The 14,618-nt window shown below is 36.0% G+C and overlaps 1 protein-coding gene across 1 annotated transcript; it reads left to right on the plus strand.

The window, feature by feature from the left end:
• The first annotated feature begins 569 nt into the window (after positions 1-569).
• LOC124160774 (nucleoporin Nup43) lies at positions 570-10,143 on the plus strand. Its single transcript, XM_046536808.1, has 8 exons — positions 570-719; positions 1,922-2,026; positions 4,770-4,903; positions 5,781-5,911; positions 6,397-6,548; positions 8,059-8,197; positions 8,835-8,969; positions 9,640-10,143. Exons 1-8 carry the CDS (start codon positions 597-599, stop codon positions 9,825-9,827), a joined length of 1,107 nt encoding a protein of 368 aa, XP_046392764.1. The 5' UTR covers positions 570-596; the 3' UTR covers positions 9,828-10,143.
• Positions 10,144-14,618: the final 4,475 nt, after the last annotated feature.

Consider the following 14,618-nt stretch of genomic DNA (forward strand, 5'->3'; position numbering starts at 1 on the left):
GCCCTTTATCTTCAGTAGGTAGGTGTTGCATGTTTTAAAAATTGAAAAAATCAAATAGCACAATGACAATTTCCTTTGCCGTAGCACGTTGACCTTTTGGCTTATACTAATAGAAGTCAATTCTTGAGTTAAAAGGGCAACTAAATTGAATCTCAACGTAAACACAGAACATATTTTATGCATGGGAAAAATGGGAAGAAAATAAAAGATACAGTAGCTTATAGGTCATATATTTACACTTATTTTGCATATTTATGAGATAAAATAATTTTTTTAAACATATACCATATTTACTTAAAATGATGAGACAGAAGTAATGAGTTGGAAGTTAAAAATATCACTTGTTCCAAGTTTGGTTATCATTTCTTTTGGATTTCCTACAACAATGCTACAAATAAAACGGAATGTTTAAAAAATATATTTTTCAAAGACACAACTTCCACTATTAATGAGAAAAATGTATTAACGAAGAGCTTTAAATCATATTATTTGGAAATTTATGTTCGCCGTTTTCAAAATTCAAGCCAAAGGAGCGGAAGGAATGCTTGCGCTTCCCCAACTTCACAAACAACTGAAGTAAATATTGCAATTTCAAAATGGCCGGCGGTATTTGCGGGAATTTTGTGTCTAAGAAAGTTAACAAAGTCCGTTGGAAACCTCGCTCAGATCTTGATGTTTCTGGTGCCGATACATTTATTTCCGGAAGCTGGGATGATTCGGTTGGTATTTAGCTTATTTTGAAAATTTTGGTATTTTCTCAATGTTGAGGAGAGACTGTTCAGTACTTGTGAATCACTACATTTTTATTCGTACTCACTTTCTGTTCGCAATCAGATTTGTTACTATTTGGCCTATAAACATAGTATTTCAGATATCGCATATAATCATGTATTATCCACAGTCATTGCTATTAAGTAATAGTCGCACATTGCCTCACAGGTGACCCGGCATTCTTTACAATTTGATGAAAGAAATCACTGTGATGCCTTTCCATTAATTTACGAAACTAGGAGAGTAATTTTCTCGCGGATTCTAATGTAGTAACTGCAGTTATAAGTACTATCGGCTATTGGAATGGTATTTAAGTGTATGCACGTTCGCAATGGAAGGTAATGACGTTATAGTGTAGGTTGACATGGAGAAGGGAGCTTGAGTTTAGCTTGGGTGCATGGTATAAATATCTATTTCTGAAGTGAGATCAGAATGTCACCTCCGGTGAAACATACTCATTTTAGGTAAGGAGGCGCGTGCCACGCATGATGTTTCTCTCTGCATCAAATGGATTAATGAAATTATGTGGCCTTGACAGATATCTCAGAGTTGAAGGAAGAAACTTCTATCCATATTAAATGGTGGCAGAAAGGAGTAAACTGGGGAAATAAATTTATGAATAACAATGTGCTAATTCTAAAAATTGACTGTATTGATGAATATGTGCATTGCTTGATGGGTCATATTGGGAGAGGGTGACTCACACTTAAGAGCTCCTTTTTGAGCTCTTAAGCCCGACTTCATCTAATATTGTGCTTTTTCTCACATTGCTATGTAATAGTGTTACCTATGCAGCCATGAAAATGCGATACTCCTTGAACTCAGAATATTTAATCATGAACTCTATTTAATGTTATCTGAAGAAGTGGTTGGGTCAAGATCAAAAATTTTTTTTTGTCTCCAGGGTCTTTATAAAAGTTAGACTTTAGATAAGCGATTGGGTGTTAAGTGTGTGCTAGTTCTTGGGCTTGGCTTCATCATTTGTATAATTTACTAGTACATATTGCAAATCCAATGAATGTGGAAAATGTTCTAGGAAACTAGCACACCTCTTCACTGCTCTGGAGAATTTTTCTCTTAATAATGGACCAGGTAGCAGCCTGCAGGAGTATGTATGGTGTAATGGTATACCTTTCTCTTTCATGTTCAGGAGAATGAATTGGCATTGTGGCAATTTTCTGCATCCAGCGATCAAGATGGGGACCTCATTAAGCTTACCTCATTGCCACATTATGGGGATGTCACAGAGCTGAAGGTATTGTTTTCACTAGTCACCCATTCGTGTTTAAATATTGCCTTAATTCTGCAAAATCAAAACTAGGTTTCCATTACTATTTTTTTTAGATTAAAGGAAATACTGTAAAAAATGACTGGCACTCATTGAAAACTTTTTATATTAATCTCTACAAGCAGTATTAGTATCCAGAGATTTTATGTAAACATTGGGAATTTTTTTGTCGCTTAATAAGTAATATATTTTAAAATTTGCATAGCCATTGGGCAACCGTCGGCAACTGGATTACCAAATTTTTAAGGGGATTGCTACCTAATCTTTTTTTAAGGAAGCTACAAATTTTTTAACATTTTATATTTTCTTTGGTGCTGTAATCTCATGCTTATTACATCATAAGCCAAATAAAACCAAATTCCGTGAATTCTCATTCTCCCTCAACACATTCAGTGCTATAGACATAAATGTAAGCATTGTTAAGGTCTGTTCACTTTATCTTTGCGGGTGAGCTGGTGTGGCTTAACCGAGTTAGGGTGAGAGGAGGGAAAGTTTATCTACACGTGACTTTCCCTCTTCCAATCAGCAGACAGTAGGCGTGGCCTAGCACTTCGGAATCTCAGTCGCTCTTAGACCTCCGTCGTGTCAACTTCATGAATCTGCTAGCTGTGTTGCCAAATTTCGCGCGTTCTCTTGGTGCTCTTCGATTCTTCCATTTAAATCCAACTTATAACTTACTGTTCCTTATTCTTCCACTTCTATCCTTTTCCATCACCTTTCCAGAAAATTTTTATTCACCTTCTGCATTCCCATTAGCACCGACTCCCTCCCTCCACCTATACCCTCTCAGTACTTTTCCGATCCCTTTATTACCAAACCTTAACCCTTTTCCTCAACTCCGTATTTACTTTTGGGTATTACAACCTATACAGTTTTGTATACCTCTGATTTAAAAGAGTAACATCCGAGTGTGTTTATTGAAGGCTCCGAAAGTGACTCCGAAAATTAAGACACTGACAGGAGGGAAGACGAGGAGGTTGATTTATTAGCAACACCACTCCAGCAATAAGTTACAAAATAAATTATTTAATAAAATACCCGTCGTGCTACTTTTCTCCATTCTTTTCGCATCCTCATCCTCACGAATTCCCTTGCAATCCCCGTTTATCAGAATGTTACGCTTATGTATGCCTTTCACCAGCGGTCTCGCATTTAGCGGACAATATCCTGGCTTCTGAGATGGGAATATCCTCACTCCCCTCTAAATAAGTAGCTATACATTGTATGCATTGTTTCGCCGCCAGGCCCAAAATATCTGTGGCCACGTATGAGTCACACCTTTTCAGTGGGACACTAGGGCGCCTGTGTACATTTGGCAACGTTAAGGTCACTCCTGCTCTCTCTCTCGGTAGTACCCCTTCCCCTTCAGCGAGGCCCCTCCCCCTTCAGCGAGGCCCTCCGATAGTGTCCGGGATCTCACGAAAGCTGACCCGCAGAGATAAAATGAACAGATAATAGGGTGCTGGAATATGTGCATTTGTCTGTTTCTAATGGCAAAATATGTATAGGAGAATCTTAATTACCCATTGTTCCATTGACCATTTATTGGTTAACGTATTACTTTCCTAACCACTTCGATAAACTCTCCCCATATCTCCCTTTCCTACTATCCTGTATATATTCAGTGCTGCCGTTGGAAAAAATAATTAGGCGATACCAAAAATTCCAACAGCTGAACATGTATGATACACCTGGCCGCGAAGGTATTTTAACTGGTGTGCTTATAACGAGTTTGGATTTTAGGGGGTACGCCGTACCGGCCCAACTACAGCACTGTATATATTACTATATTTATGGGAGAACTCCTACCTTTCCCCACCTCTGATCATGTATTGTATCAATTGAATGGGGGCGATGCGTAAAATGAGAAGATGATTCAGAAACCAAAGTAAAAATGGCTGAGAAGTCAAGTAATCACTTCAGGCTCCATTTTGTGGAAGTTGCTAACTTTCATAATGAAACTAACTTCAAACCCACTCGTTTTAATTTTCCCAAACTGACTCGGGTATCAACATAGCTGTGCCATTATCTGGATTCAATCATCCCGATCCAGGATCATGTTAGATATACACTCTTAATTTTTATTATTTCGAAATATTTGTACAGTTCATGTATTATTTCTTTTGACAAGTGAAATAGACTTTTTGATTTATGTTTTGCCTAGTACTGCAAGTATGTAGAAAATTTTGTAGTTTATGCAAGTTTCCCTTCAACCTACATTGGTATGTATTTTTTTAAGAGAAATTTCAACAGATCTGACATGACCCAGATGTTAGCACTACTGTATAGATACCTGTGTTGCTTAAGAGTGAATTTTAGACAAAGTTGGTTTCTTTATAAATGCTAATAAAATCATTGCTAATGTATTTTCTGTCTCTTATGATTACCTGTTGAGGCTTTTCTCCCACTCGGATGGATAGTAGTAGCGCTGCTGCTATGCCATCCGTATTAATGACATATTGCTCTGAAATAGTAATAATAATAATAATAATAATAAATTTATTGGTGCCAAAAGATATGCAAAAACATATATAGGACCCGTCAAAAAGGATAAACACTTACACAAGAGATTCTGAATGAACAATACATAAAAGAATGTTACACAGTTACAACAAAACAGTCTCGGTGGAATGTGTTAACAATTTACCAGGATGCATAAGAATATTTAATAATGTATTAATGACAGTGTATACTTGTTTTACTTTTGTAGTTCATCAATTCAGAAAATTTTGTGAGCTCATCATCATTTGGCAATGTGAAACTTTTCCGTTTGGCCAAAAGTGGAATGAAAACTGCATGGTCTATAATAGAAGAATTATCCTGGGATAAACTTCACCATTTTGAGTAAGTTGATTTAATCTTAGCATTTTTATAAGAAGGTTTTAACATGGTATTTTTTTTTATTGCCATTATGTACCTCCCCATGTAAATGTGCCCATTCATTAGTGCCAAAGTCTCTTCTGGCTGAGTACTTGGCTAATGAAGGTTTTTTATGGTACTTAAAGATTTTTTTTTAATAAATTATCACTATCTGCATTTAGAAGCAGCTAGTGCTGGAAGTTGTGCAAACCGCTTGCATGTCCATATAATTCCCATGGAAAACCTCGATTATTACAGTGCTTTCTTTGATATCAGGTTGAAACTTTTGGGCTTGCCCAAAATGTGCTGAAGATGGTCCTCTGATTTAGATTCTACTTAATTATTTTATGTTTATCTTTTATAACCCTATGAAGATGTATATAATTAGTATTTTGTACTTCTAACTAGCTGTTGAAACTTCCATGTCTAACAATAAGATATATCTTAATTTACTTACAAATGCACACTCAAGTGAAGGAAATGATTGTGGAGTATCTCATATCTTCAATAAGTTGTAAATGCATTAATTGAACAAAATTCTGCCTAGGATGAATAATTCCTTGTTAGTAATAGTGGTTGAACTCCTTGCTTGAATTCTGGAGGCTTGTTCAAATCCCAGTCAAGGCAAATAGATGTTTCCTCTGTAGAACTTTCATGCCTGAATGTATAGGTGATTCCATAGAGGTACACATCTTGCTTGTCCCTGGTTATTCCCTTTATTGATGCATTACATTTTTTCTATGTCCTCTATGGCAAGGTTATGCCTTCCAGAATTTTACCAACCACAGATCAAGAGGAAGTCCTGAACCATTCCTTTACTATTTTATTTGTAGATTTTATTTTTAACATTTTAATTTTTCAGTCATGCTAGTCCATGGGAAAAATGCTCATGCACAGCATTTGCATCATATGATGAAGATATTGTCACTGTTGGAGAAGATGGCAGGATGGTTCTCCTTACAGCTCATCAAAGAAAACCTGTTAGGATTATGGGTAAGCTTATGTTGATAATACATATATAAACACTAATGTGTAATTTTTGGTCTTAGTTTGGCAGTTTTCTCTTGGGAAAATTTTTAAGGAATAATAAAAATAATCAGTATTGGTGTTTAAGTTTTTTTATTTTAATAGATATGCAATACAGCATGCATATGACGTGTTAAGTAAACCATTTCCCTCTTCTTTTATTCTTTTTGTACAGAATTGACAAGTTATAGCCATGTCTTTGCATTGCCAAAGGTGATGAGTAGCCGTTTGTTGTCAGAGATGTCTGAGACTTTGAATTCTATTCTGAAAGTGGACTAATCACAAGTTTTGCATACTTTTTCCTAAAATCACTCAGACACACATGCTTTTTCTCTATTTAATTTGCTATATATGCCTTAAGAGATACATTATGTGCTTATATGTGCTGTTCAGGTGCAATATTTATCGCTAGTTCTTTTCAGGGTCTTGATAGATCATTTTTCTACTTTCAGATGGTGCTGATAGTTGTTCCTTACATTGCGTATGTTTTTTAAAGTACAACCAAGTGATCACTGGTAACTTAAGAGGACAGCTTAAAGTGTGGGATTTTGGAGTACCAAACAGTCACAAACCAGTGTCAACATTTATGCTTTCAGGTGACCAAGTAAGTATGTAATGCCATTTTGTATGTTACAACTTATGTGCATTAATTAAATTCACCTACTGAGGTTATATGTATAAGGAAACCATGCTAAGTGATGGTTTTTAGATATACATGATATTTTTGTATGGAGACAATGGAGGTTAATTTGCATTCATGAATGAAGGTTTCCATTGATTTTAGAAAAATTTTCCATGGCCTTGGCAACATACACCTCATTCTCAGCCTGTCTTTTTTGGTGATGGAGTACTGATGTAATACTCAAACTGTATCTCCAAATTTTTTGAGCTAGTCTATTAGACCTCCTTTATATTTGCCTGTTCTCAAGGATAAAATATTTTTTATCAATGGTCAGCTTTACTAAAATTTCAAGACGTTAACATAAATTTTAAGCAAGTAATCTGTCACCCAAAAAGACTGATCGAGGGAGATGTATGCGTCCTCTTAGAAATTAAAGTTTCTACTATCTTGCAAGCAATGGGGAAACCTTTCCAAATCAAATTCAAGTGGGCAAACCATCTTGGGCTGGTGGAAAGAGTGCTTCAAATTAATTCGTGAGCTAAGAAGACATTTTATGTTTGCAGGCAAATTTCTATTTTCGAAAGTGAGACAATTATCACATGTGATTTTACTGCTGAAAATTAAAAGTTTTACATCAATTTTGGATTCCTTATGCATTTCAAAATTAAATCTAACTAACTTTGAAAGCTCCTATCTCAGTTAAAAATGTTTGGCCAATGACTAAGTATGTGTCCACAAAAACTTAGTTTTATTTTTCACTAGCAGGCCACCAGGTGTTTATCAGGAAGGATAAAAACCAGAGGAGTGGGGAACTTTGATCGTGGATTTTGTGATCACATGGGAGAAAGGGTCCCATTTTTTTACTTTTTGATGCTCGTTGTAAATTTGGTGTCATACAACTTCAAAATATTGAATGCAAGAAAATATCCTCTTCAATTTATAGTGGTTTCTAATTTCAAAATAAACGTTTTAATTCTTTGTTAAATATCAAAGTTATCTGTGAAACTGCTGCATTCATCAAGGTAGGGAAAAAATCTTTTGGTGAGAGTGAAATTATTTTAGTCTTACGTACTGTTTTCAAATATTCACCTTCTGTGATTACTAAGAATGATCAAACCTAGATTTTTTAAATTTATACTGCAACCAGCCAAAGCTAAGGTTTGCCTACAGAGGCTCTATGGGCCAGCTGAACCCCGTTTACTCCTTTAAATACAACTAAGGTGGTGTGAAGTATCTCTGTGGAATTTTTCAGGAACAAAGTTCAACAGCACAATATGTATTCCTGTTCGTCCTCTGCAATTCGTATGTTACCATTTCCATTGTATTTTAATGGTCTGTATGATATTCTAATGGTCAATGATATAATTGAGTTTCCAAGATAATTGCCCCTTTTCATTGGGTCAATTTATTTTCACCATTGGCTAAATCAATTATAACTTGCATCATCAACCTCACTTCGTGCCTTCATCTTACATGTGTGCTATCATTTCAGGTAACAGCCATGTGTATCACTCAGCATCCAACTCAGAGGCATGTGGTGTTAGTTGGAGGTGAGGATGGATCTCTTACAGCCTGGGACCTAAGGCAATCCAGATTTCCGGTGACACTGCTGAATGCTCATCCTGATGCAGGTAAGGTGAGAGGGGGTAGGTGAATTAGTACCATAGATTCCTGTCACTTGGGCCTCACGATAACAGGTGCATCTCAGTGGCAAAGCACGAACGTCCAAGCTTAGTCATCTCGTGATTGGCGGGTGGCACGTTTCCATGGTCCCGTTTATGTAATTAAACCTGCATAGATGGAACAGCTCTAATCACGTTTTGGTTCATATTTCATTTGATGGTTTTTTTTTTAATCAGTTGTGCATCATTGGTTAACAGCATGTGGAAATATCATTGCTAGTGAATCAATAGTGAATTTTACTCTGTTTTGAAGTGCTGTGATCATAATGACGACTTATCACAATCCATCTCTTAACAATCGTTCTCCATCACCCAAGATATGACATGATTCCACTACGATTCAGTCACCCTGTGGCCAGTCATTGTGACCGGCATGGTGGTCAACATGTTAAAAACAATTAGGTCACTAGAGTTGAATGCCTTGGAACAGCCTCGGATATTTTAAGAGTAACAAGATTTTTTAAAGTACTTTCTCATTCCCAGCTCTTTAACTATTGTCTGTTCCAGCTATTGTAACTTTCATACGTACATAGTCATTTATTCTGATTTCAATGGAAAATGTGACAAAAAAATTTCTGAATTTCAGTGAATGAGGTTAAATTTCACCCCATGCAGCCAGAACATCTTTTTACCTGTTCAGCAAGTGGAGAGTTGTGGCATTGGAACACATCTGCCATGTCAACAGCTAGCAGTACCACACATATGGGTAGAAGTGGAACCGGTACGTTAGCAAATTATGAAAAGTTGCTTGCAGAAATAAATCTGCAAGAATTTATTTACTCTCCAGGTATTAGTTTTTTGCGCTAATCTAGTTAAAATAATGAACACATAATAAACTCTTGATGATATGAAGTCATCTGGAATGAAAAATCTGCATTTCACACTGTCAAATCGCGTTATTTCCAAGAATTTCTAATGAATCTTGCTACATATACGTGTACTTTTTTACTATCATTTGTCTTTACGGAATCATTTGAAGTATTATTGGATGTTTTCTGTATGAGTATTTCAATATTTGCTTTTTCTGTGAATTTTAATGCATAAGTTATAGGAATATATGTATCCTAGCTAATATTAAGTAATTTAATATCTCTGCATTGTTTTAATTACTGCATCATTTTGATATGCAAACCTTGCTTAGCAGATTGCTTAATTCATTTACATTTTCACATTTAAATGAATGATAAACAAAGATATCGTATTGTCCAAAAATTTTATTATAACAGCTTACTACACCTGTCTCGGTTGTAGGCAATATGATATCTTCGTTTATCATTCAATATGTTGTTCTTTTCTGATAACCCAGGCATCTTTCAGACGGCATTTTTTCGGTAGGTTTCTGTAGTTTGTAGGGCTCAATTGCATGTAATTTGATGTATTTTATCTTTCAGGTGGCTCCATTTCCGAGATAGATGGTGCTGGATGGTTGGGCGGTGAAGCATCAAAGCATCGTTTGGAGGTTTTCTCCCTAATCCCTGCAATGCACAAGCCCATCAACTCCCTTGATGTGGACCGGGACAGTTTAGTTTATGGATGTGATAATGAAGGGATTTACTTACTTACAAATATCACTTTATAGGGTCAGAATGCAAGGTGTGGATGTTAATGGTTTTCAATCTTTGTGTGTATGCTCGTGGCAATGGACATTTTTAACTTAGATTGAATATTCCTGCATTCGTCCTTTTTCATTGAAAAATAATAATGGAAAAAATGTAAGTGGGAATTCAGTCTTGTGGACTAGCATAAATAATTGGTTGAATTTTGTGATTATCTTTGTGTGCATTGAATGCATAAATTCTAGTTCAACTTTGTGAGGATCTGTAAGATATGTGTACCCCTTTGTTTTTTTTAATCCTCATCCCCATTTTCATTTTTATTATATTTTTACTGAAATATTTATATTTATTATTTGTTTGAAATACCTGCAGTCAGGGGTGCAGCTAAGAATTAAGGCTAGGGGGGGTTTTTAGGCACAACAAATACTTAGGTGTGTGGGGTATTGCATACCTGCCAGGGTAAGCGGCCGTTACTGGGGCTATCCTTCAGAAAAATTTTAAGATTAATGGTTCAATGGCAAGTTTTTCGGCTTTCTGAGGGATATTTGATTAATCCTGACACTAATACATTATCAATACTAATCCAATTAAATAAAATGGATATTTCTCTGAGCTCTGGGAGGGTTTTATCCTCCAAAAAACCCCTCCTCGCTGCGCCACTGCCTGCAGTTAGCCATTATATCTCTATATCCCTCATTAATAGAAATGCAACACCCCTTAGTTGTGCTTTGTAAATTCATCAACAAACCTTAACTGCCAGTCTTCATTGTTGACCTTGCAACCCTAAACCATAGAAAGTAAGGAATCTTTGCGTGAAAAGGAAGAAATGTTTTCAGGATGTCAGTTTTAGGTGAAGTTTTATTGCTTGGGTAATGTAAGAATTTGAGCTAAATCAGCCAAAATTTATTTTTTACTCGAGGAACTCCATTGTTTCAGGAGTGATTGGCTGTGGGAGTTAGGACAGTTAAACTCATAAATCCTGTCAATATAAGACTTAATAACAATGAATGATAGGTAAGGTATTTGATAGTATACAAGATTCCCCTTTGTTTGATCAATTGATGAATGCTGTTATTCTTATTATTAAACTCGTAGCTATTGTGTGACGTTTGTTGTGTATGTATCATTCATTTATGATATTATTATCGTTTTGCTTGCTTCTGCGATATTGAATGAGTTGGGAGCGAGATATCGAACGTAGAATATTTTGCTTTCATTCATATGAGCCAGGTCTGGGGAGCCTGAATCCCCCCCAAAATAGAAAAACAATTACTTTGCTTCATAAAATAAAACAAAATATTTAAAAATCATGAATTAACAAAAGATTTCTTTCACAAATGAAGATTTTTTTATTATTAAAAGTTTGAAAATTAGTTAAAAACCCTCTACTTAATACCCTGTTTTTCAAAAATTTTCCTCCTAATTTTGGACCCCCTCTGAACGAAATTTCTGGCTACCCCTCTGATATGAGCGTATAAGATCTAAAAGGGATTCAGTTACTGGGTTGTTGTGCCTTTGCGCGTATTTTTTTTTCTTGTGGTTGCCATACTGAAATGAGGATGCGTCTTATATGGTGTTAAATACGGTAAATGTATTCTGCCAAGCACCAGGAAGATCAAGTGATCGCCAATGTAGGTACTGATTTATGAGGATAATTTTAAATGCCTTATTTGGGAAACACCATTGATACTGAAAACATACTTATGATTTGAAAACATGAAGTGCTCTTAAAAGTTTTTATTTGGAAGGCAAAACTAAACATTTTCCAAAAAAAGGCCTACTAATATTTAGCATGCGGAATTTGGGTGGGATGTGAATTAATGAAACTATAATTTATGGTCAAAGCCTGATTTCCATAGTTTACCTATTAGAAAATAGCTTGTTATGGTGCAAGTGGATGAAATATTGAAGGAAAAATCTTTTCCTATGACCCTGAACAGCTTCTGCACTAAAGAATCATATTTGTCAACCTTAACTACCCTTAGCATTTTCCTCATTTACATTAAAAAAGGGTGTCTACCAGCAGTGCCAAATTTAGAGCCTTGAGGCCCCTCCTAGCAAACCATTAGCCCCTCCATCCTACCAAACTTCCCCCTTCCGCCCCATCATCCTGTGTTCCCAGATTACTTAGAGTGAACTTTTTAAATCTGACCCTGTAAAATGTGCATATATCATTGTGATATTTTTTACGTTTAAAAGGAAAGGTGAAAAAAAATCCCAGTAAGAACGTAAACAAGCAATTTGTCTTGAGCTGGCGAGGCCGAAAAGCGGCCGCTTTCCTTGCCTAGTCTAAATCCGGAACTGGCTACCAGTCTCTATGGTGGTTGCATGACCTGTGTGGTCAAAGAGTGGACACTTACCAGAATAGTTTCGCCATTCGACCTTGTCTTCAAAACCTGCTCCTCAAAAATAGTTAAATACCTCTTATTCTGTTCAAGTGACTGCTACTCATTCCCCAACTCCGAGTCGTCAGACCTTCGCGGTAGAATTCTTTTTTTTGAATTCAGCCCATGAGTTGTTTGGGAGCTTGAATTCTTGTATAGCGTTTTTATTTATCAGGATTTCAAGTATGTTGCATTGCACAACAGGTACTCGGTAAGCAGATACATTGCATTCAAATCTATAGAATTTTGTGTTGTCAAAATAAATTCTGTATCCAGTTTCGACACTGAATAAATTTCTTAAGAAATTTAAGCTAAAAACATGAACTTTTCCGTTAGTCTTAGACCGACATACATCGAGTAGTTTAAGTTAGCGCTCATCGGCACTTAACATTCGTCAAATGTTCCTCACTTGTTTAGTTTTCCGAAGTTCGACTGTGTTCGGCCGTTGGATAGTGATAAAGGACATGGAAATGCAGTATTTTTTAGCGATTTCTGCGGTAGTGCTTCTTTTACTAATGCCAATGGAGTTAATTATTATCTCATCATGGGAGGACGTGAAGCGCATTCTGAAGCTTTCGAATGGAATTGCACTCACCAATCCTGAGAGATCTTCCTCGGCTGTGTTGAGGTTAGTATTTACTTAAAAGCTTTTTTTCTTAAGTTTCCGTGTTTATCTTGCGTCTAAAGGTTCACAGTAACTTTAATTAGCATATGGATTTCTACTCTTCATCTTAAACTAGGCATTATTTCGCCATTTTCATGTATTTTTCCTTGGTTCTTCGGCCATCCGTAGCCATTGCATATCTGTTTCTGCTCCTCGGTTGGGTTAACGTGCACGAAATAAGCGGAAGGATTTTCAAACCTTACATTTTTTATGAACGTGTCCCAAGGAGGAATGAAAAGTCATTATGACATCATCTTGATGTCATTTTCAAGTCATGGCTTGGTAGTCACGGTGACCTCAAAATGGTCCCTTGAAATGACATCCTTCGTGACTCATGATGATGTCAATATGACCTAAAATGACTACCTATCATTTTGACCTCACTTTGACTATTTGTGACCAAATCTATTTGTTCTTCTAATGACAATTCATACTATAATTTCTGTATTTAGATTGTCATTTAGGGATAATTAAACACTTCAGATATGAAACTCAACCTTTATTAGAGTTTATTGCAACAAAAAACAGATAGATTTTACAAGAAGAAATTCCTCAGGATTTGTTTTTAATTTTCATTTTAATGTTCCTTTTCTCCCTCTTCAAATACAAATCGAGAAAAATCATCTACATTGGCCATTTCAGTTGATTCTGTTGCATTTCCTTTCCCTTCAGTTGCCTCTAGTTGCTTAAGCAATTGTCTTGAACCACCGCTAAATCTTTGCCTTCGTTTTCATTACTTTATCCTCAGGGAAATTCTTCCATCGTGGGACTGCAAACAAAGGAAAAAATAACATCAAGAAGCTGAAAGTTTCTAATTTCGATGATACATTAAATAGAAAAATTGATACTAACTGCATATAGCCTTAAGGTATTGATGTAGGGGTTGTTGAACATAATTTTTCCAAGCTCTCCATCCCAATTGATGCAGCGAGCAAATTCATTTGTACACATATATCTGGTCGCATGGGCTGAAAACTCCATCAGTATGATCAACTGCAATTTGTCTAAGATGTTAAACCTGTGAGAAAGGAAACCAAAATAAATTTTAACTTTTTCATATGGCTCAAGAAGGGAAAATAGAAGGGTTAATTTGATGGATGATGTAGAGCAGATAACAGTCAATTTACTCACAAATGATTTGAAGAGAGATGAGGTTTTCAGGAGCTCTTCAAAGTTTTTTAAATCCTTCTCGTCATCCAGAGAACTTTTGGCGTATTTGCTGCTTCAAACATCCCATCTTCTGGATTAATATAAAGCAAATTTTCATTTCCTTTTCCTCTCCTGTATGATTGCAATCTCTTGTCTCGTTTGTAAAAACAAACGTAAATAAATCAAGAAATGGCAGATAACGAACGCTTCATTGTTGATTTGAAATGAAGACGGATATTTATTATTGGCTATTGTTCACGTAGTGACGTACGCACGGGCTCTCACCGAAAATATTATTGAAAACGAGGAGAAGCTTAATTATTTCTTACGCAAATGCAGCAATCAGCGACGATGAGTTATTTAAAAAAACCGCGGCGCATTCTAGTTTAGAAATGGCGCGTCACGGACTTCCTTTGAAATATTTTGGCGAACTAGGTTCGTTCCCGGGGACTTTCTTGCGGTAAAAGCGAATAATAGACCATTTTTAAGGAACAATTATCATATATCGTCATTAAATCTCGGACGAAAATCGATAAAAATATCGAGAACAAAAAAATCATCACAAATATCATCCGATATCCATTAAAACATGACGATATCCTAAACCAATATTTGTA

Source organism: Ischnura elegans, chromosome 6, assembly GCF_921293095.1.
Source record: "Ischnura elegans chromosome 6, ioIscEleg1.1, whole genome shotgun sequence".
Taxonomy (NCBI): domain Eukaryota; kingdom Metazoa; phylum Arthropoda; class Insecta; order Odonata; family Coenagrionidae; genus Ischnura; species Ischnura elegans.

Coding starts and splice junctions, on each gene's coding strand:
- LOC124160774 (XM_046536808.1), top strand. CDS start 597: ATGGCCGGCGGTATTTGCGGGAATTTTGTGTCTAAGAAAGTTAACAAA. Junction 2,027..4,769: donor GGGATGTCACAGAGCTGAAG/GTATTGTTTTCA, acceptor TTACTTTTGTAG/TTCATCAATTCAGAAAATTT. Junction 5,912..6,396: donor AAAACCTGTTAGGATTATGG/GTAAGCTTATGT, acceptor TTCTACTTTCAG/ATGGTGCTGATAGTTGTTCC.